This window comes from Psammomys obesus, unplaced genomic scaffold (genome assembly GCF_907164565.1).
Source record: "Psammomys obesus unplaced genomic scaffold, mPsaObe1.curated_primary_1811, whole genome shotgun sequence".
NCBI lineage: Eukaryota > Metazoa > Chordata > Mammalia > Rodentia > Muridae > Psammomys > Psammomys obesus.
In genome coordinates, this window is record NW_026587216.1 from 27,078,947 (window position 1) to 27,102,797 (window position 23,851).

At 42.7% G+C, this 23,851-nt stretch overlaps 1 protein-coding gene across 1 annotated transcript in view; it reads left to right on the forward strand.

Annotated features, from left to right (window-relative positions):
• Positions 1 to 23,851, forward strand: part of Slco5a1 (solute carrier organic anion transporter family member 5A1) — a 97,388-nt gene that overhangs the window by 21,230 nt on the left and 52,307 nt on the right. Inside the window, exons 2-3 of the mRNA XM_055603485.1 lie at positions 12,843 to 12,975; positions 17,902 to 18,113. Of these exons, the coding sequence (XP_055459460.1) occupies positions 12,843 to 12,975; positions 17,902 to 18,113 (345 nt within the window). The remainder of the gene's footprint in view (positions 1 to 12,842; positions 12,976 to 17,901; positions 18,114 to 23,851) is intronic.

The following is a 23,851-nucleotide window of genomic DNA, read 5'->3' on the forward strand; positions in this document are numbered from 1 at the left end:
AGATGCTCAACGTGAACTTCAGTCCTCCACAAGCACACACCTGTGCACGTGTATACATACACACACACACACACAACACACACACTCAGACACACATACACAGATAGACACAGACACACATAGAGACACACACAGACAGAGGCATAGGCATACACCATACTAACACACACACACACACACACACACACACACACTGTGGATAGACGCCAAGGAACAACATCTAAAGCTGTCCTCTGGTTTCCACATGTCCTCTCTCTCTCTCTCTCTCTCTCTCTCACACACACACACACACACACACACACACACACATACATGTGGACAAAAACAAGATTTAGAGTGGAGGAAGAAAGAAATTCTCAGGATATGGGCAAAATGAAGTCAGATTCTTGGACAAAATATCACACAAATGGCCCCAAGCCAAGTTCCTGATAGAGTCTTTGTCTTTCTCTGAAATCTCAGGAACTTGGCCACCACAGTCTGCTTTTCTTTCAGCATTCTTGTCTTCCAAGCATATACCAGGATGGCTCATTATATCACTACACTTGTAGAATGGGGAACCATTGAATTCTGGGACACATTTGGCTCTAAGGTTTTAGGCTAAGGGCCTGCAGACATGACTTGATATTATCATGCAGTCTAGGCAGCCTTGTAAATTATGGTGGTGTGGAAGCACATGAGCGTACTGAAGGCTGTCTGTGAAGCTGATGGTTTCTCCCAAGGTCAGTGGCTGGAAAGGAACTCAGTCAGAAGTGTAACCGTTTGGTATTTCAGTGCCTTCTAAAGGCCTTGTGTTGGTCATCAGCCTGTGGCATTGTTGGAAGGGAGAGGAACTCTTGGGAGTTGAATGGAGGGAGTTAGCTCATTGAATCTGTGCCCTTTAGAGACCACTCCTGCTTTCCCCTTCCCTCCTCTTCACTCTCCAATTCTCTTGCTTCCCACTGTTACATGGCGCTCTCCTCCTGCTTCCCAGCTTCTGACACACTCCCACTATGATATTCTGCTTATACACCATCAAAAGCAATGGGACCAACTGATCATAGATTGGAATCTCTGAAGCTGTGAGGCAAAGTAACTCTGTCCTCTTTAAGCCACTGATAGACACTTAGGTTGAATCTACAGCTTTGTCTCTTATGAATGATGCTGCAACGAGCATAAGAACTCACCTGCCATAGGATTTGAAATCCTTTGGACACATAGCCAGTATTGTGATTACCGAGTCACACAGTTATTCTGTTTGGATTTGCTGAGGAATCTCTGCACTGTTTTCCATAACAGCCATATTAATTTCAATTCCTACCAACAGCACACAAGGACTTACTCTTCTCCAAATGCCTTTAGATTATATATATGTCTTCCCTGCTGTTTTATGTGTCTGTGTGAAAACTTGATGGCTTATGAAAAGGTCATGTACTAGAAACAAATCTTTGTTACATTTGTTTAGCTGTTTGTGTGCACATGTACGTGTTACAGTGCACACACGTGTGTGTCCGAGGACAGCCTGAGGGAGTCGGGTCTCTCTTCGTCTGTGTGGGGCCAGGGAACTGACCTCAAGTCATCAGGCTTGACATAGTGTCTTTACCTGTTGAGCCATCCTGTTGGCTCCCTTTCTTTTTCCTCTATTTCTCTTTTTCTATTTCAATATTTATATTTCTCTATTTCTCCATTTCTCCATTTAATTTATTTAGTGTGTCTATGCACAAGTGTGGGTGTGAGTGCTTGGGTGTGCCATTGTGCGTGGGGAGAGCAGAAGACAATTTGTGGAGTCAATTCTTGACTTCCATCATGGGAATTTCGGTTCTCAAACTCGGGTTGTTGGGCACAGTGACAATTAGTTTTTTAAAAATTCTTTATTAATTACACTTTATTCACTTTGTATCCCCCCTGTGGTTCTCTCCTTCCTCCCATCCCAATCCCTCCCTTCCTTCCCCTCTGCATGCATGCCCCTCCCAAGTCCACTGATAGGGGAGGTCTTCTTTTCCTTCCTTCTGATTCTAGTCAATTAGGTCTCATCAGGAGTGGCTGCATTGTCTTCCTTGGTGCCCTGGTAAGGCGGCTCCCTCCTCAGGGGGAGGTAATTAAAGAGCAGGCCAATCAGTTAATGTCAAAGGCAGTCCCTGTTCCTATTATTATGGAACCCACTTGGACACTGAGCTTTCATGGGCTACATCTGTGCAGGGGTCTTAGGTTATCTCCATGCATGGTCCTTGGTTGGAGCATCAGTTTCAGGAAAGACCCCTGTGCTCAGATTTTTTGGTTCTGTTGCTCTCCTTGTGGAATTCCTGTCCTCTCCAGATCTTACTGTTTTCCACTTCTTTCATAAGATTCCCTGCACTTTGCCCAAAGGTTGCCCATAAGTCTCAGCATCTGCATTGATAGTCTGCAGGGCAGTGCCTTTCAGAGGCCCTTTGTGTCAGGCTCCTGACTTGTTCCCTCTTATACTCTGAGCCATTTTGCTGTCCCAAGGCAACTCTTCTGGGAAGGCTGAATAATCGGTCATTTCCAGAATTTCTTTCTGATGGGTACATTACGAAAACCCCTTTCATTCAGCTGTGAGCACATGGCAGCTACAAAGAGCTGGTGCTGGCATGAGTTAAATGTTGCTTTTTAAGTACTGAAGCCTGCCAGGTACAACTTAGGTTTAGTATTTTTATTTTTTTCTGAGATGGTCTCACTATGTAGCTCTGGCTGCTTTGAAACTCAGTATGTGACCAGGCTGGTCTCGAACTCACAGAGACCTGCCTGCCTTCGCCTCCGCAGTGTTCATGTCCTGCTTAGAATTATTTTTAATCCTCATAGTCAGTGTCCCTCCATTCTTTGGCACCATATTTGCCATCGATGAGATTTGCCAAAGGGAAGCTGAAGGGAATTGTCTGGATTGTGGAGTTAACAGAGCAGAGGCCATCTGTGTGTAGAGAATACATTGAGATGGATAGAGGTGCTACCTTGGTCTGTGATGTCACTGGATTTAGGCCATTCTTGGTGTTTCTTCCCAAGAGCAAATTCTGGTGTTCACAGCTGACATTTTTCATGTTAGCTCCTTAGGTACTTTTAGAACTGTTAACGTCCCATTTTGAACTGTTAAATATTTCATGACAGCTCTATTCTCTCTAACTGGTTCCCAGAATGAATGCTTTCTCGGTGAGACAATTCTGGAAATGTCCCCAAGAGCTTGATAAAGCAAATAAGTAAACTGAAAAATGTAATATTACAAATTTTGAAAAAAAAATCCCTAAGATGATTTTGCAGTGAATATTGTAACTGCTTCTGTGATAATTCAGGATTTTCTGTATAAAAGACAATGGCTTGGTGTTGACATTCCTTATGCATGATTTCCCCATTGTACAGATTGCTGTCTTCCTCTTGGGAGGGTGCTAATGGTAGGTTGATTGCTTTTTATGATTTGAATTCGATGTTTGTTGGGCTCAAGGTATTATCTCATTCATGGATTTATTCAGATCACTCAGGAGACTATGGTAAAGTGTGAATGCTTGGACTTAGGAAGACAGTGGGTTGCATTTCATGCCTTATTAATCTTGGGACTTGGGTATATATTTCTTATCATTTCAAAGGCCAGTTTCTTTATAAAGTAAGAACTAATTAAACTTACATTTTGAGAACTATGGCCGGGTGAAAGCGTTTTAGGGTCACTTGCAGAGGGGCACAGGGAGAGTAATAGCTGAAATCCCAGGAGAGGTCTCCTGACCTTTCCTAGAAAGAGTCTATAGCTGTACTACCATTATCAAAGACCCGGCTACTACTCTATTATCCCAGTCTAGTTGCTATGGCAACAAGAGCACAGTCCAAGAATGGCAGCTTGTTATGACCAGAGCAAAAAGCTCCATACAAAGCATAGCTATATTTTATAACGACTGATAGACTAATGATTGGAGAACAGGGGGTTGTGAGTAAATGAAAATTCTGGTTATTGGAAAATCAGATATGAAATTTCTACATTTATAAACTTTGGTAATGATGACATACACTTGACCATGAAATATGTATATACCATCGTTTATTGTCATCATTCTTTGGTGGCTCTAAAAATACTCTAAGATCATTTACAGACCCAGACTGTAACTGTGGAGTTAAAGGTGATGATAGAAACTGTAATAATAATAATAATAATTGTTACAGCTGATATTGATACTGGTCCTTCTCTGCTTTTTCTTGCCTCAGTTAACTGTTGGAAGTGTGAGAAATGGCTTTACTTTTTCAATCTAAAGTAGTTAGCCCGACTAACTGAACCTTTCCTGAACCTTTCCCTTTGTGCTGATTAGTCAATCACAGTAGATTGAAAAGTCAACTTTCCTCCAATGAGATGAGACCAAGCTCACCACCAACATCAGGAATAAAAGATGGGAGCTATTTTGGCTAAGAGGTACTGATAGCCCAGTGTGAGTTCTGGTATACCTCTTTTACAAAAAAGGATTGCCTTGCCAGGCACTCTTGTGTTGTTTGTATGTTCCTCTGTTTGCCACAGAAATTAAGCTTTGCTTCTAACAGAAGCAGATAATTTATAATCCACTATTAATCAGTGAGACTGAGTAATTTTATGGAATCACAGAACTAGTTTTCCAAAGAGACCTACATGGACATCTGATACAGTAGTCTTAGTTCTTATGAGCCACCTGAACGTTGGATTGAGTGGTCATTGACCATGGAATACTGCATATTATTTTAATCACATTTTTTTGAGACATGTATCCCAGGCTGGCTGTGAACTTACTATGTGTTCAGGAATGAAATTAGGGATGCAACTCAGAGCTTTGTACATCCTAGGCATGCATTTTATCAATTGAGTTATCTCTTTGCCCTTATTTTTTATTTTAAAATAAAATCCCAGGTATTCGTTTGGTCATTTGCCATCTTTTCTATATCACTAGGAAATGCTAAAAGATTAGCTGTATTAGCTTAAGAAAACTCCATGACTAACAATGGGAAGGGTTTACAAAGGAAATGTTTTAAATTGGAATAGTTAAACATATGCTGTTCTGAAGATAACTGAGGAGACCATTTGAAGTCTTATGATCTTACACTAATAAAGGTCCAACATTAGTTTTGAGGATTATAATGCTGTCCTCTCCATAACTGTGGGCGTTGACTAACTACTAGCAGGCTGTAGCAATATTTGCACATGACATCACTCCCTTGTGCCTAGGTGTTCCCATGGAGATGGTGCTTCGGCTGTGTCACTCTGTGCCTGTTTACCTGGAAGGGGTTTCCTGGCAGTGGCTTAATCTTCCCAAGAGGCAAATTAAACAGCTGGAGTGCTTTGCCGAGTGTTCCCTGTAATTACTGGAGAAAATGTCACGCAACATACTTAGAATGTGTTTTTCAGATAATGCGTCTTTTCCTGCCATCCCATGGCAGCCAGTTAGTGATAACACTGGAGATGGATGGAAATCTGAACGAGCTTCCTTTTCATTGAGGATGCTCTTATGATTTCTTCCAAAAACATTTAGAAAGCCCCAGTTCTTATACTTTCTTCAGCCATAGACACCTGGGTGCTACTTATTAAGTTTTCACCACTGTTTTGTGGTTTGAAGACACTCGATCCTAATTGGAACAAGGACAGGCTTTGCCCCGGTCCTAAAACTGTACCACTTGCTAAATGCTCCTTAACTTCCCTAAGACTTGGCGCCCGAGCTGGCCTTGAACTTCTGCTCTTCCAGCCCCTACTTCCTGAGTGCTGGGATTACAGGCGCATATCATCATGCCCAGTTTATGTGGTGCTCTGGACGGGATCCAGGGCTTCGTGTATGCTAGGCAAGCCCTCTTAGCAACTGAGCGGCATTCCCAGACAGAAACTGATCTTTTCCATCTCTAGTTCCAGGGAACCCGATGCCCTTTTCTGCTCTCATTAGGCACTGTACCCACTTGGTACATAGACCTACATACTGGCAAAACACTACACGTAAGTCAACTGAAATAAGGGAGAAAAAAGTTTTAAAAATTGACTTAAAATAATTATGGATATCATTAAACATGCAGTTTGAAAGGATTTGACAGCCTCATACGCATGGAAATTGTCTGTGAGCATATCTGGTATTATGAAAAGCCTCCTTGTGCATCTTTTAACACGGTCCCCAGTTAGCCACAGATATGCCTTTATTACTAGGGACCAGCTTGAGTTACCTAGAATTTCCTACATTAAATCACGTAAGACGTGCTTTTAAAATGTCTTTCTTTCACTTACCTTGAAATGTATCCAGGTTTTAGTGTATGTCACTAACCATTCCTCCGTGATGATAACCAGCATGGTGGTGTAAGAAACGTATGTAAATTTCCTCTTCTCTTTGAGATGGACACTTTGGCTGTTTCTAGTATGCATATGTGCTTTTATTTCTTGTGTGAAAAAAAAAAAAAAAAAACAACAAACCCAAGGAGTATCGTCCATGAGGTATGTATTTAGTTCACCAGGACTCCACCAGAGTGTTAGAGCAACTGCTCCATTTTATGTTCCTACCAGCAGCATGTAAGAGTTCTAGTTACTTTACTATCTTGGGATTTTACCATCTGAACAGGTGTTTGCTATTTAACTTTATTTTCATAGTATTTAATTGTGGTTTTAATGTGTCGTAGTGTTTGAATGAGAAATGTTCCCTCTAGGCTCATGCAGGGACACGTGGTGGCAGAGTGGAGGCGCTATTTGGGGAGGTTTAGGAGGTGGGGCTTCTGGAGGAAGCACATCACTGGGCTTTGGAGGTAGCCCACCTCCCCTCCCCTCCATCTCTCTGCTTCGTTCTTGTGGTTGAAGGTGCGAGCTCTCAGCTTTTTGCTCTGCCCCACTGCTGCCATGCCATGCCTCCCCTAAGACAGGCTTTCTCTGGGAGCATAAGCGCTTCCTTATGGTTGCCTGACAGTGTTTTATCGCTGCAACGAAAAAGTAAATAATACGTGTGTGTTTTCCGAAGATCCCGAACGTTTCCGTGTTCGTGATTGTCACCCACAAGTCTTCTTTGTAAAGTCTCTGCTCAATTATACGTTCCCCAGTTATCTTCTCCTAAGCTTCGACTATCCCAGGCTTTAAATGTTTCACTCTATGATTTGTCTTGGTTTGAATTGTGCCGATCTACTGGTTTCAACTTTGTTTCTTACAAATACTGTTCCCTTTCCAGGGAATTATGTTTGTGTCTTGGTCAAAAGCCAGTTGTATACACAGTTATTTTGGTCTGTCTTTACTTTTTATTTTCCATCTCCTAGCTTTATATGTCTTTATGTGGGCCCAAGAGTGATATGTAAAAGTCTTGAAGTGTCTAGATTTTCCACCTGAATTACTGGCGGTCTCCTGTCCTTTGTATTTTATACAAAATTTAGAATGAGTTTGTCAGATTCTGCAAAAACACTGTTGGGATTTTGTCTGGAATCACATTGCATTTATATACCAATTCTGGGAAACTGAAGGCTTACCAACATCGACCATCCCAAGCCATGAATAAAGTATACATCTTTTCCACTTTCTTGAGTCTTCTTTAAATTCTTTTAACAGTTTTTGCATTTTCAACAAAAAGTGTTGCGCATTGTTTTATCTCTACAGAATATATGTGTCTATATTTACATATTTCTAAACTTTAAAATCATTTATTTATTTATTATTGTGTATATATATATATATATATATATATATATATATATATATATATATGTATATGATGTGTGTGTGTGCCTGTAGATACATGGAGGTCAAAGGGCAAATGTCAGAAGTTGTTTCTCTCCTTCCACTTTGGTTTGGAGCAGGGTCTCTCTGGTTTCTGCCTTGCTATGTAATTCAGACCAGGTCACAAGTCTCCAGGCCTGTGTCTCTGTTTCTCACCTCACTCTAGAGCGCTGGGGTTACAAAAGCATGCTGCTGCACCTGGCGTTTTGGTGTAGGTTCCAGGGATTGAACTCAGGTCATCGGGCTTGGGTAGAATGCAGTTTTCCTTACTGAACCATCTTGTCACCACTCAATGTGTGTGTCTGTGTGTATACATATAGTATATGTAACACATATAATATTGTTCCAATATACCTCACATTTTTATATTTTTGATGCCCTTGTAAATGCTATTGAGCTCCTGATCTTTGCATATATATATACATATATAGTATACGTATCATATATATAGTAGATTTTAATATTCATCTGTATCTTTCACTCTTTCCAAACTTGTTTATTACCTCTATGAACTTTTTTTATTCTTTCAAGTCAGGGTTTCCCTGTGTAGGTTTGGCTGGCTTGGACTCACTTTGTAGACGAGGCTGGCCTCGAACTCACAGAGATCTGCCTGCCTCTACCTCCTTGAGTGCTGGGGTTAAGGGTGTGCACAATCACGCCTGGCTTTTGTGAACTTGTTTTTTAAACTTTATTTATTTATATTGATTTTTTAAAAAAATATACATTTTAAATTTAAGTTTATGTTTCTGGAAAACATAACCACACTGTCAAAGTACTTTGTATTCTTTATTTTCGCTCACACTTTAGGGACAAGTACTTTCCCAAGGTATAAAGCTTTTCATAACTATTGATATTAACAGCCACTCTCCCTCCCTCTGTTTACTTGGTCTCCCTGCTACGGCTGTCGCCTGTGTCTCTCTACGTACAGAGCGTAATGATGAACGCTGTCTTTGGGCTGGAGCTCAGGTGGTGGCGTGCGTGCCCAGCATGCCTTGCGTGACTCAAGCGGGAGCGTCAGGTGAATGTGGATACTTGGGACCGCAAAGCTGTCTTCAGCTCTCCAGCTGAAAGTCAGGCTGGAAGACACGAGGCGGTCTCAAAACCTCAAGGGACGTACCTGCACCCATGTGCGTCAGTACGTTAAGAGGTTGACTGCACAGGGCTGCACCAGGTACCTGTAAGAGTCGCTAGTCCACTCTGCTGGGTACCGGTTAGCTTCACATTTTACTGTTTGCATTCTCTCTCTCTCATATTTTTCACTAGTCTTTTGATGAGCTTTGTGCAGTTGCTGTTTGAATTATTGGAGAGCTCGTTCTTACCTTTTTATAAAACTGTCGATTTGTTTCCTTCTTCCTTTTTCCTAGCTCACTAATAAAAGTCGAGGTACTTTGAGAGCGGAAAAACAATTGAAAAATGGGCTAACATTTCTCAGCCTTCCTGACAGCTGTCTTTGGGGCCTGTCCTCGGCCACGGATTGTGCATACTCACAGGTGGCCACATTGACGCTTTGAAGTCACAGCACATGGGCTAGCCTTTTTCTAGGCCCCAGATACTAATTAAGGGCAAATGGATTCTTGCACGTTATCTTTGAGGGGACAAGTTACACCCTAAACAATTTTCAGATTTCTATGAGACAACTCTTTTTGAAATTACTGTAGTCATTTGTTCTTCTTTCATATATGACATCCTCACCTCAGTTTCACCTCCCTCCTCTCCTCCCAGTCTTTTCTTCCCCTCTCCCCTCTAAGTTCCACCTCTCTGTGTCTCTCCAGAAAAGAGCAGGCCTCCCAGGGATATCAACCGAACACGGCCTAACAAGTTACAATAAGACTAGGCACAGACCTTCCTATCAGGCTGGACAAGGCAGCCCAGTAAGAGGAAAAGGCACAGGACGGTTCTTGATGTGAACCAGTGGCTGCTGCTAGCAGGAGAAGCAAGGAATCTATTTAAGGCCTTCTTTGCCCCTCTTCTTCATGACCCGAGATGCTCCCTGGTTGCCTTAGCAAGTGACAGACTGTTCCCCGACTGCTGTGGCAGCTGGTCTTTTGCTGTCAGGTCTGTGTCAAAGTAATTGAATCTTTTAAAAGGGGGGAAAAATCACTTCTCAAAATAACTGAGAATAAAGGGCCCTTATCCCTGTCTGTACTGGTGAGTAGAAGGAACGAGGGAAGGAACATTTTCTTTAAATCTGGGGCCCTGATACAATGGAGTGTGTTGGCAGTCTTCCAGGAACTTGAATGTAATCAGAATGAGAGCTGGTATCGCTGCTGCAATAGTGCCTCGGAGTGTGGATTGCTTTGTCTCTTGTCTTCTGTAGCTGTGTCACTAAGCATCCACAGAGGTGCCCTTCCATTACTGTGTCCCATGCTGGGTTCAGTAGGCGTCTAAGGACCTCAGGATGAGTCTGGGGTTTTAGGTGCAAGCCCAGATTCGGAGCCTGGACCTAACTCGCATTTATAGCTCACTGTCTGCATCAGGTCTTTCTTGAGATTAGTGATGGTCGCATGAGGCAGCTGAGAAGGTTAAGTCCCGGCCCAGTGGGAACACCAGGAGCTACATGCAAAGAGCAGTGAGAAGCTGGAGGCGGGGAGCAAACTTAGAGGCAGAAGTCGATAGGTGACAGATCAATGATGGCGTGGAAATCCAGTCCAGTTTCAAGAAGGCTGTGAGGCTCCGAGAAAACCCTGGCTAGGGAGGGGGAGCTTGGCAAAGGCAAAGGTGTGTGCGTGTGCATATGTGTGTTGTGTGTGTACTTGAGTGAGTGCACGAGTGTGTATGTGCAAGCGCATTCGTGTGCACATGTGCTGTGTGTGGGTACATGCGTGTGCATGTATGTGCCTGAGCATATGTGTGCCTGTGTGATTCTGTTGGACTTCATGTGCTTGCTGCGAAGTGAGAGCAAACGTTCCTTATTAAGTCCCTGGATTTTAAAAGTTTCAGCTCAAGTTTATAGAGTAGCTGAGGTTTTTCCGGTGACTGTTCCCTGATGGATTCTCCATCCCCTGAGCAAGTTCGTGGGCTTGCTGGACACACGTGCTCTTCTTCACTCGTCCATGCCATGCGTCCAGGTGTAAACAGCAAGGCCACAGTACCCCTTCCGGGTCTGTGTGTGCAAGACAGCCTCTCCCACAGCAGAATTGTTTGGGGATGGTGGCTCATGTCCCGCTTTGGCCTCACTACAGTGTTAAGTTCTATGTGGGTGTGGCTTGCTCGGAGTTGTAAACATTAATTTTACCTTCCTGTGCATACACGACCGCCCATACCTTAAAGAAGTGCTTCCTGCTTTTGATTGACAGTAGAGGCTGTAGACGGGGCGATTATCAAGGGGTTTGTCAAAAAACCCAATTTTGTCTATGAAAACCATGCTTCTGGAGGAGTGCTGCTTATCTGAGGCTCGTCTCTGTTCTCCACTCTCACTGGGGATGGAAGCACCCACAGTCGTATGGTAATAGTGGCTGGTTCTGCACAGCGAGCACTGTGATTTATATTTGTAATTTCTCTCACTGTGAAAGGTGAGAGAAGGTGTTGAATTGCAGTCGTGGTCTCGTCCATGACCTTAACAGCAGCGACAAGGTCAACATTTATTCAGGTGTAGAGAATAAAGTAGAGCGAAGCCATTCTGATAATTTTCTGGTGACAGTGTAGATGATTAGACATCCTATCTGTTTGGTGGTTACAACACTGGCAGAAATGAGAAACGCTTAACACCGGTGTTTGTTATTCCTGGCCTTGCAGGCAGCAGGGACTTGAACATGTCTATGGATTTGTCCCCAGGTATGGATGTTGAGTAGGAGGAAATGAGTCAGGAGTGTGTCCAGGATTTTCAGTGACTTTCAAGGAATTCCATGTCGTCCTAGCTCAAGGTGGCATTTCAGAATTTTAAGTTATAGAAGTAAAAATAGAAATACGGAAGAATGAATCAGAGGCAGGAAGAGTGGCATGCACCTGGACCTCCATAACCCGGAGGCTGATGCAGTAAGGAGAGCCGAAGCTCAGGGCTAGCCTGGGGTACTGCCCTGTCTCTCAAAAACTTAGCAAAATAATCTTAATAGCTTTGCTGGTTTTTTTTTTTTCCACAAATCCATTTTGATGGCAGATGTCTTTTGGATCCAGCGACTGCCTTTCTGACCTGTGTACAGTGAGACATCCTGACCTGGCTGTTTAGATAGGTTTTTAACAAACTATTTTCTGGTCCATCTGTGGTTGCTGTTTCCCACTTAGACCTTCTAAGTAGTGTCATTTAGGGATGTTTATTTTTTTTTAAAGTAAGCTTCCTCAATCAGCAATGAACTGAATACATTCTAATATCTTATTTGATTGTAAAATGGTAGTTAGCAGAAATATTAGTTGATGGAGGGCACTTGAGCAATGCCTGCCAGCTGCTTGCCAGTTCAACCGAATCCAGCCTCCAGGACAGCTCTGCCCTCCAAATTTGTCATCTTGCTACAATCTTCCAAGGTGACAAATAATACCCATTGTTTTTCTTCTTGGAGGATATTTCCTTTTCTTTCTTTTCCATTTTCCTTTTCCCTTTCCCTTCCCTTCCCTCTCCTGTCCTCCCCTCCCCTCTCTTGCCCTCCTGTCCCCTCTCCTTCTCTTCCCTTCCCTTTTCCCTGGTTAGCCAACGATGGCCTCATTAACTAGCCTGGGACACTACACTCAAAAATTGAATGTAAATCCCTCACCCAGGACCCTGTAAGCAACCCCGATGAAACTTATGAAGTCATAAAAAAAAAAAATTAAAGGCATGTAAGTAAAGTAGAGGAGGGACTAGGTGGGAAGAGGAGGGGGGTTGCATGAAGGGAACAGAGAGGTAACGGGCGTGACTATAATAAAAACACATCATGCACGAAATGTCACAATGAAACGCATTATTATACACAATCAACATACGCTAATACTAAAAAAGACGTTTTAATCTGGTGGTTCTGAGGTGGGGCTTGGAATCACGTCTTAAAGTCAAACGGAAGCAACTGCAAAGCTCGATTAAGTGACTCTGATGCTGAAAGAAGGCAACAGGCACCAGCGCAGAAAAGGGCAAAGCATGGAGGCTGAGGTCATCGTGAGCATTTCAGAAGACAGCCAGTGAACGCAGCTGTGACATACTCGGCGTGACACTAAGGGCAGAGAACGTTCGGCTCTGTGTGATGTTGCTATCTGTCACCTTCCCCTTCTGTCTCCTCAGCCATCATGTACGTCATGGGAGCACTTGGCCCTGCAGTAGGGTACCTGCTGGGTGGGCTGCTCATTGGCTTTTATGTCGATCCCAGAAACCCCGTTCACCTTGACCAGAACGACCCTCGTTTCATCGGAAACTGGTGAGTGTCTCCCACATTTTGCATCCCACCTCTTACTACAGGCAGCCAGTCAGTAGTTCTCTGTAGGTATAATCTCTCCAGCAAAGAGGGAAAACGTGTGGAGATTTTACCTGTAACAGATGGCAGGCAGGATAACCTCTTCACCCCCCCTCCAAAAACAAAAAAACAAACAAAAAAAAAAAACAACCCAGCATTTCTTTATCTCCAGAGCTCATGAATATGGGACCTTATGTGGTGAGGGGACTTTGAAGAAGGGATCAAATTAGTAATTATTTTTTTTGGGGGGGGAGAGTATCTTAGGTGAAGAGGGAGAGAAGCACCCAGATTCAGAAGATCTGCTGATTAGAGTGGAGATGTGAGCCAAAGAATACAGGTGGGGCCTCTCGAAGTTAGAAAGGAAAAAAGGGCTCTTCCTCAGCCTGGATTTTCAGATGTGTAGATGCGAGCCCAGAACTGGGAGCTGATCCAGTGTGTTGTTGGAGCTGTTCCACTTGTGTTATGGAAGTTGCTCCACGTGGGATAGCTTATGATGTCAGCAACAGGAAACTAACACAGGTGTTTGGGTTACTGTGTCTAAAGCAGAGTATGCGAAGAGGACATCTGTGACCCCGAGGGAACTTTCCTGGGAAGCTGCTTAAACCTTATCTCCTGTCACCTTTTTTCTGTTTTAGAGAGAGAGAGAGAAAAAAAAAGTGCTTTCTGTTCTACTTAGGTTTTTGTTGCTGTGATAAAACACTGACCAAAACTATCTTAGGGGTGGTGGTGAACAAAAGATTTGTGTCAGTTTGCAGGGCATAGTCCATCATTGAGAGACGCTAAGACAGAAACTCTTAAGGCAGGGGCTTGAAGCAGAAAACACGGAGGCATGCTGCTTGTTGACATGCTCCTCCGGGCTCACTCAGCTTACAGCTTTACCTGCCTCGGGATGGAACCCCACAGTAGGCTGGGTACCCCTCGCAACCATCATTGACAGAGAAAGTGCCCACCAGTCTGAGGGAGCCAATTCTCCAGCTGACAGTCCTTTCCTGGTGACTCTAGTCGGTATGGAGCTGACAAGACTAAGAAGTGCGTGCCCTCTCTGGCTCGACCTCCAGCCCCCCTTCTCCTTTACTCCCCTCTGTGAACATCTTTTCTCTTTGGAAATAGTTTGTTTCCTAAGATGGGCTGTACACTTAGCTGTTCTCTCACTTGCTGAACGTTAAGAGTCCCGCCATATAAGTGATGCTCAGGACTCTCAATATTAGGTGGTGTACTATTTACCTGCATAGTCAGATTTATGTTTTAGTTCTTCACAGTCCTCAGCTTCAATAAAACAGGTTATGTCTTCATGACAGCAAAGCCACTAACTGAAAATATTGTTGCCCTGAGTTCATTTTGCAGGATCAGTAGCAGGTGTATACTGACAGATTTTCATCTTATGGCAAAACAATATTTTTGTATTAGCAATTACATGTGTCATATAATTACTTTCTGAAGGGGTGATTAGAAGCTTTACCCTATTTTGTTATAGGCTGAGAACCCTGTAACTCCCATGATTGGTGAGAAATACACTTAACACAAATTTCTAAGCAGTTAATAGATATTAACGAGGCCATTCGACAGTTTGATTTTTATTGTAATCTTCATTGAACCTCGATGGACTAAGCCAGGTGGACTTGGCCTGGGGAGTGTTTGAGTCATACTAGGAAGAGCAGCATGTATGTCAGTGGCGGGGGAATAACATGGGCTTTGACAGCTTGACTGACAGTGAAAAATTTGATCTCAGCTGTTTTCACTGCGGTTCTGGAATGACTCAGAATAGGAATAGTTTTTCATTGTTAGAAAACAGAGTCCTAAAGCATACTGACGAATGTCCATGTATGTCCAGCGTCCTACTTAGACAACTGGAGATGAGGGTGGTAGGAAGGGAACACAGGGAGGGAAGGACAGAAGGAGCAATGGAAGGGTAACGGGATGAAAGGATGGTTTTAGCCCGATCGTGCCCTATGCTGTTGTTTACCAGTTGTCTAGTGGGTAAGAGGCTTATCCAACCGGTGGCAAAATGGTTCTATGTGGAACATAGACTAATGTCTCATTTCTCTAGTGTGTTCCTAGTACCAGTGTGGACTTGGGGTGCCTAGTTGTAGAGGGTTATTGTGAGTTATTGTGAGTTGATTATGGAGAGCTCTTGAGTTTGTCTTGTTTTGGATGTCTAGTAGTCCTGGCCTTCAGTTCTGTTTTCTTTTTTTGTTGTTGGTTTTGTTTTCATTTCAAAAGGGGGTCAAATGCAGGGTCCTACATAAACCTGACAAGCGCTCTATCCCCATGATACGTTCCCAGCTTTCTCTTTTAGCTTTTGATTTCCAGACTCAGTCTCACCAAGTTGCTCAGGCTGGCCTTGAACTCACTTGTAGCCAAGGCTGGCCTTGAACTTGCGGTCCGCCTGCCTCAGCCTCCTGCGTAGTTGGAATTATGGACCTGCACTGCCCAATGAAGGCATCTTCAGTGCTTTGAATTTTACCAATATTCAGATAATTTTATCTATCTGCTTGATGTCTAAATCTTTTTTTTTATTTTTATTTTTTTTTCTAAATCTTAATTCTAGAAAAGATTGTCAGTTTAGAACTATCCAAGTCTGTTTAAAAATGAATTTGAAATTTTTCCTATTCAGTAGTCTTGCCGATAATAGGTTTCCCATTGAATGCAGTGCTCAACAGCAAAGATGAATTTTCATTAAAGAGAAGTGAGGGACTGAAGGGAGAAATCATGCTGGTATTTATTAAACATGCTGGTATTTATTACTCTGTGTCCAGCATTATACTAAAAACTTTATACACATATTCATTTAATCCATTTTAACAATCAAGTGTAGCCTTTAACATCATACACGTTATAAGTCAGGAAATTACTATTAGGTGAGTTGAATTACTTGAATAAAGCCTCAGTGTGGTGTGCTGGGTGAGGGAAATGACAGGAATGGAACCATTTGTCAGTCTACTGCCTACCTTGTGGCTGGCCTGAATAATGGCTCACAAAAGGGGTTTAGATATCTGGGCCTCTCAATGTTAACAATTATTGTGTTGAATTTTTTCAGCGAATGCTGGACATTCTCCTGTCATGGCTTTTCTCGGAATCCTGTTGAGCAGTGTGCTCAGGGGATGGCCTCATCTCATTTCGTATGGCCACTTCTTGAAGCTATTGAAGAATATGAGCTGGTTTGCTTTGCTTTGCAAGCTGTCCCTTTTTTATTTCCTTGCTATAGTTCTTCCCTTCATCTGGGAATAGATTTGAGTGTCTCTCATGAATTAGCAGAATAGCTCAGTGGGTAAAGTTGCTTGCTGTGCAAGCCTGGTTACTTGAATTCACTCCCCAGAACCCATATAAAGGTTGAAGGAGAGAACTGATTCCACAGAGTTGTCCTCTGACCTCCATACATGTCACGTGACATGTGCACTACCCCCATATCAAAACACACTGGTATTAAATAAACATTCCCCCAAGATGTCATAGTCAGTAAGCGGTGGGGACGGGATCCAAAACCAGATGTGTCTAAGCCGCAGCTCAGGGATGCCCTGAGCTCACTGCCTGCCCTCTCAAGGAGAGGGTGTGTGAGGTTTAGCTCCTGAGGGGGCGTGGGGAACTCTAATGCCAGAGGGTAAAGAGGGGTGTGCTAGGGACAGTGGCTTGTGAACAGCCAAGTTCTGAAGGAGCTATGCTGACCTAGCTGTGTTCCCCAACACTGATACCTACCCTCCATTTTAAACCAATGTCTTTCAATTTATGCATTGAACAATTTTTTTTTTCAATCCCTAACCTTCCACAAGCACTAAATTGCCAATAATACACCCCCTAGGAAGCTTTCTGGCATACAAACTACAAAATGAGATTCAAGCTCAGCTGTATACTTTCTTTTACTTCTGAGGGTTTTTTTTTTCTTATGGTTTTGGCTTACAGTAGCTTTAAGTTCTTCATGACAAAGGTCAACTCTAAATGTCATGATGTCCATCACGTTTGTTAAATACTGTGAGGAGTAGATAAGTGGGGGCAAGCAATACATTCTTAAGTGCTTGCAAAAGTATTGGAACCCCATCTGAAATCAAAACTATACTAGGCATGAAGTTAGGGGGTCTAGCTTCAGTTGCTAGCATCAAAAAGACAGACAAAACACAAATCACGTGAGTTATTCGTTTTCTTTTAAGAAATAAGAAGGGTGAACTGGGTGGTGGTGGCGCATGCCTTTATTTCTGGCATTTCTAAAGTGGCAGAGGCAGGCTGATCACTGTGAATAAGGGGCCAGCCTGGTCTACAAGGTAAGTCCAAGACAGCCAAGGCTACACAAAGAAGCCCTGTCTTGAAAAACTTAAAAAAAAGACCCCCTCCCCCCCCCAAAAAAAAAAAAACACCACAAAACAAAACAAAACAGCATGGTGCTTTTCAAGGTATTGTCTTTTATTTTTTTCCCCTAGTAAATTTACTGTAGCCCGGTGTGGTGGCTCATGCCTGTCACCCCTAGCACTTGGGATGTAGAGGAAGGCAGATAAGTCAAGGTCACGCTGAAGTGATAATCTATTGTGGTTAGTTTGTACTACATGAGACTCAGGCTCAGACAAAACAAAGCAAAACAAAACCATCATGAAGTGCACAAGTGTAGCAGAACTGACCATACTGGCACATCCATAGCTACCCAGACTTCTTGAATGACATTCTAATCAAGATGTTGACTACAATAGTCACTACAGTCCTAGCATAATTAGGATTTTTTTTCATTCATACCACAGAAAGGCAAATATTTTTATTTTCTCAGTTTGTTCGATTTTCTTCTGCCTTTTAACTGATGACGGTAACACTGTTTCTCTGCAGTTTTATCCTTACAGACTTGTTTCTCTGATTTGTTCTTATTCCCAAAAATGAAGCCATAAATGCTACTCACATTTCCCAATTTTTTAGGTGGAGTGGATTCCTCCTTTGTGCCATTGCAATGTTTCTTGTGATATTCCCCATGTTTACTTTTCCAAAAAAGCTTCCGCCTCGACACAAGAAAAAGAAAAAATTTTCTGCTGGCGTCACTAGTGACGATGACATCATCAAGGAGAAATCAAAGACAAGCGAACAAGTGGACAAAAAAGTATCTTCAATGGGCTTTGGAAAGAATGTCAGAGGTAAAGTACATCTCTTAAATAAATACGTGCATGGTGCTTTAGGCCAGCGCTCTGTCAAGTGTGGCTCAGCGGTAGGGGCCAGTGCTGGGGCTTTGAGTGTAATGCTCAGCAGGACCCCTAAATATGAACTGTGTGGCCCCACACCAGTGTCCCTCGGAGGTGCTTGGTGATGGCTGGCCAGATATATATTAGATTTGTGAGGTAGTCGTGCAAGCGTCACTTTAGAAATTTAAGAGAATAGCCTGTTTGAGGGGAGGAGGGAACAGCACGTGCAGGTCTGGCTGTGACACAGAGCAGCAGTCAAGGAGAGGGACAAATAGGAGCAACACATATTGACATATATGTATATGCATATATATATATATATACATATATATGTAGATATGTGTGTGCATAAAAAAAGCTATAAACACATTAATTTGTAAGTTAATTTTAAAAACAGAAATTTAGGGAATAGTTTTATCTGTTGAATTTGATAATGGTAATAAAACGTTAGGCTTTTATTTTGCAAGTCTTTAAGAGGAGGGCTAGCCTCAGGACCAGAGCTGCATTTCTGAACCCCATGGTGGGAGGAGAGAGGTATTCTCAAGAAACGCCCTCTGATCTCAACACATGTGTTCTGACACAGGCCTGACACTGCTGAGCCCACATCATACACACTTACACACACTAATAGTGAAAAGTTGAAAAAAAATCCAGAGCAAAGAAAAAATTCTAACAACCCAATTCAAGTGTTTTGCAAAATTACTAGTAGATAATAGATTAAATAATATAAGAAATGGTCCCCCTTGAAGGAAGTTCGAGAATCGTTGCTTTAGGTCATAAAGATACCTGTATCTAGATATAGCACTTGCCGCGATTATTGATGTGTGATTTCTAACACTGTGACTACATTGTGCAAAGAATAGCTGTGTTAGGGAAGCAGTATGGTGGTAGGGGTGATCCTTCTGTAAGTATGAAAATTCACTAGAAAGGATTGTTGTTCTTTGTTGGCTCTATCAATTGAGCAGGGCATCAGGGGCAGGGAGATTTCTGTGAGGCAGAGGCAGAGAGAGGAAGATTTCTGAGGATTTGAGGCCAGCCTGGTGTATATAGGGAATTCCAAGCCAGACAGAGCTAGCCAGTGAAACACTGTTGCAAAGAGGGAAATGATGGCAGTAACAACAACAACAAAGAGTTCACTAAAGTTAAATTAAACAATGTAAAACCTAAACAACATAGATTGTTTCTTTGATCCACTTTTATTTGAATGACAATAAGTCCCCTTTGTTTAAGGAACCTATAATAAATCCATTCATTTTCTTCAGTCTTATTTCCTAAATTCTCTTAGTTAATCTTTATAGAGATTATAGAGCATGGTGTTTATCAAATGCTCATGGTGAAATGACTGTAGCATTTTGACTGTGCACAGTGAGACGGAGGGGCGGGGTAGAATTACTAATACACCATAGAGCTGTCCTTACGGTCTAAGCAGGATGGTAGACTGGAACATCATTATCAGCGTTTGGAAAATACTGTTCTTTCCATTGAAGTTGTAGATCTGATCTCCTTCCTTCTCATGACTTTGCGACAATGTGTTCTTCTGTAACTGCTAAACTGACTTCTGATACTCCAGTAGCCTAAAGGAATTCTCTGGATGCTCAGGTGGCACTTCTGGTGTAGGCCAGCCCATCATTTTCACAGCTGTGTTAGGGACCATTGTGATGACCACACACTAATTTTTCCTAAAGATTTATTTCACTTTTAATTATGCATGTGTGTGTGTGTGTGTGTGTGTGTGTGTGTGTGTTTGAGTGTGTGTGTGCACGCACCTGTATGGGTACAGGTACCTGTCCAGAAGAGGACACTGGGTCTCTGGGAGATCAAGTTACAAGTGGCTATGAGATGCTTGGTGTGGAAATTCAACTTGGGGCCTCTACAAGATCAACACACACTCTTAATCACCGAGCCGTCTCTCCAGCCCCCACAACTGGTCTTTACAACTTAATTGAGATGAGCTCGGTGCTAAGAAATTTAAAACATACAAATATACTTAGAATCTTAATTTGGGGGAATATAAGGTTGACTCAAAAGAAGAGATAAGGCATGGTTAAAAAGTATTTATAGTTTGTAAATTAGGACTTCACTGTGAAATGTATCAAGTGGACAGGAACCCCATACAAATGCTGATATTATTTCTAAAGATTTATTCATTATATTTTATGTGTCTGAGTGTTTGCCTGCATGCTTCTCTGTACACTGCTTGCACGTCTGCTGCCTGCAGAGGCCAGGTGCGGGGCCAGATCCCTTGGAACAGAAATAACAAGTTGTGAGCTGCTAGGTGGGTACTGGGAAACTGACCGTGTTCCTTTGCAAGAGCAGAAAGCACTATTTCCTGCTAAGCCATTTCTCCAGTCCCAGAGGCTCTTTCTAGATGCTTCAGCTGCCCTCTCTTTTCATGGATCTCTGCCATGTTCTCTTCCCAATGCTCCTCAAAAACTTCCAGAGCTTTTCCTGGGGGGTTCTACTATCATATCAACATGAGAAGAATTTGTTCTGGTATTTAAGATTTATTAGTTAGTTTCTTGTACTGTATTGTGAGTTTCTGGCTTTCCTTACAGGTGTATGTGTGTGTGTGTATGTGTGTGTTCTGAACATGTTGTGTATTATTGGTTTACGAAATCAGTTTCCAGTCTGATTTTCTTGCTCATATTTCTGGTAAATTCTAGCTTTCTCTCCCTTTCTGGATTGGGATGAGTGACCCCACTTTTGGGTAAACCTCCTAGATGGGACACACTGGTAATTCAGTTCTCTACTTGTGCAGAATGGATTCTCTAGCTGGTTGTAGATTGGGAGTTCAAGACAGAGTCTCATGTAGCCTTGGCTGGCCTTAAACCCATTATGTGGCTGAAGCTGCCCTTGGACCTCTGACCCTCTTGCCTCTGAATGTTCGAATTATGGGCACATGCAACCACTCCTGCCATGGTTCACTTCTTCTCATTAAACAGTAACACTATTTTAATAGGATCGACTGGAAAGATCTTGCTTAAAAATGACTTAAACTACACTATGTTATTGGAATGATGTTTAATTAAGGTATTTGAATCACTTCACTTATCTTGTACACACTGATATCCCTTAGAGTACTTGCTGCAAAGCAGCTGTCAGAAGTGACATTGTACTATAATCCAGCCTGCAGAAGGACAAATCAAACCTCTGGGTATGAACTCAGGCTTGGCATGATCCACGTTACAGAGCCGAGGCTCTTAGGGAAGGTCTTGCATCGCAAAATGGTCTTGATTTCATTCTGAGTTAAATCTGAGTTTGACTCCCACATACTCTTGTTTTCTGAAGCAGCGTTTCCTTTCCTCTTTACTTCTTGTGCTCATCAATACCAGCTCCTTTAAAGAAGAGATAGATAGCTTAGCTATCGATTTGTACTTCCTTAAAAAGAAAACGATGTAGGCTTTCCAGAATGGTGCCTTTTTTGGTTTGTTTTTGTTTGTACACAGGGTCTTGCTGGGTCACCCAAGCTGGCTTTGAACCCCCTGGGTTTAGGTGACCTCTTGCTTAAGCCTCCCAAGTACCTGGGATGAGGAGGGCCAGCACACCTGCTAGCATGGTGCCTTTTAGAAGCTCTCTTGCTGAGGATGCCTGAAGAAAACCCCTTCTCCTTTCTATTTTCTGCTTCCCCATTTTGATTCCGACATTGGAAAATCTGACTCAAGTTCCTAGATTCTCATAAATTATGTAGAATGAGGCTGTTGTAAAACACCACAAAGAGGAAAGCCAAAATCTCAGTGTGTCTCCGCCGCCTTTCAACAAAGAGATTAACATTGACTCCATCGAAATCTTAACAAAAATACTTAAAATACTTAAGCAGATCAATTTTCCTGCGGTTTGAGGCCTAGAATTTTAAAACTTTTTCCATTTAACTGAGCATCTTTCTGTATAGGGAAAAAAATGGTGGCAGTCAGTTTTCCTTTGTGCCTACTTTTAATTGTTTGGCATTATTAATTTAGTATAAATGAAATTTGTTCTAGCTAAAATTCTGTCTGTGTTGCTGTGCAATATGTTTGCAAGCCTAACCAAAAGGCAATGTTAGTTTGAGGTGATGAGTTGATTTTAAAAGAATTACTAAAGGTTATAGATTTATTATTATTATCATCACTATTATTGCCATTAAAGGATAATGTTAGGGCCTGCGAGAAAGCTGAGGCAGTAAAATGCCTGCTGAGCGAGCATGAGGATCTGGGTTTGGACCTCCAGAATCTGTAAAATTCTAGTGTTTCAGTGCACACTCAGCGCAGTTTTGGTGTGAGTGTGGCAGTGTCGGGATGAGGATAAGCAGATCCCGTAGATGGTTTCAGACTTGGCTGCGGCTGTAATGAAGTGAGTGAACTGTGTTTCTCTGGGGAGAAGAACGGGGGACAACTGGAGGAGCACAAAGAGAGTACAGTGTGACATGCACAAGGCTCTGGATTCCATCCCCCAGCATCACAAGAGAACCAGAAAGGGGGATAGGACTGACTGAGGGCAGGAGACAGGGCATTTAATGGAAGAATCAGGAAAGAGGACACACAGCAGGCCACCTGATCCCTGTAGAGATGGGAGAGCCAAACACCCCAGGTAGAGAATGAAGCGCAGAGGTTAGATGTGTTTGGAAATGATGACTAGGTTTCTTATGCTTGACACACTGAACAAATTGGCATGGTAAGGCTTGGGAGGGGTGTGTGTGTGTGTGTGTGTGTGTGTGTGTGTGTGTGTGTGTGTGCTGGGGGTCGTATTGTGAAGCACCTGCCTTCAGGAACCCCAGCCTTTCTTGGAATTCCTTTCTCCAGCCTTTCTTGGAATTCCTCTCTCTGAAAGAGCTGCCAAAAACACTGTGAAAGGGAGATCTAGGTAAAAGAGTGCAATGGACGAGGGGCCCAAGGAGAAAGCTGTGCACAGAACCTAGGTGAGGTTTGCCCGGAAGGCAAGGAAAAAGAGCCTGGTTGTGGCATTGGCCCCTGCCTGTTCAGGCACTTTTCACTCAGCTGCCAGAGGCTCCAGGTCAACATAACTCCTCAGCTAACAGCTTCCATCTTCTGTCACCACACTCAAAGCCACCTGCCCCACAGGACGTTCTGGATTTAACCCCTGGCTGTATTTTCCATGCCATTTCCTTATTTCAGTCTCACCTACAAAGCGTGCTTCAACTACATAGGGCTCAGTGCTGCTCCGGACATAGGCTGGCCCCTTTGTAGCAGCAGATGCGCAGGTGTCCGTGAGACACAGGCTCCAGGAAGACTCAAGGTGTTTACACATACATTTTGACACCCTGCTATAGACGTTGGGTTATCTCTAGATTTCTGATAGTGCTCATCACAACATAAAGGACCACACAGGCTACATTGTTTATGAACAATGACAAGGGAAATCCCAACATGCTCGGTGCAGATGCATTTTTTTCCCTTTGTTTTTGCTCTGTGGTTGGTTGAGATCACAGATGCAGAGCCCAGGGTGATTCAGGGCTGACTGGAACCTCCCTGTATCTTTACTTTGTCTTCTCTCCTGTGAGAAAGCCAGCCCCACCAAGGCAAAGATTCTCCCCCCTCGTCATATTACACTGCTGAGTTAATCCCAAAGTGGAACTCAGTAAATATTTAATGAATAGTTGTTCAACTTAGCATTTATTTTAAGGTCTGAAAACATTCAGAGTCATCAAAATGGATCTCTGTCATTTCTTATATAATTTACACATATATAATATGTATATA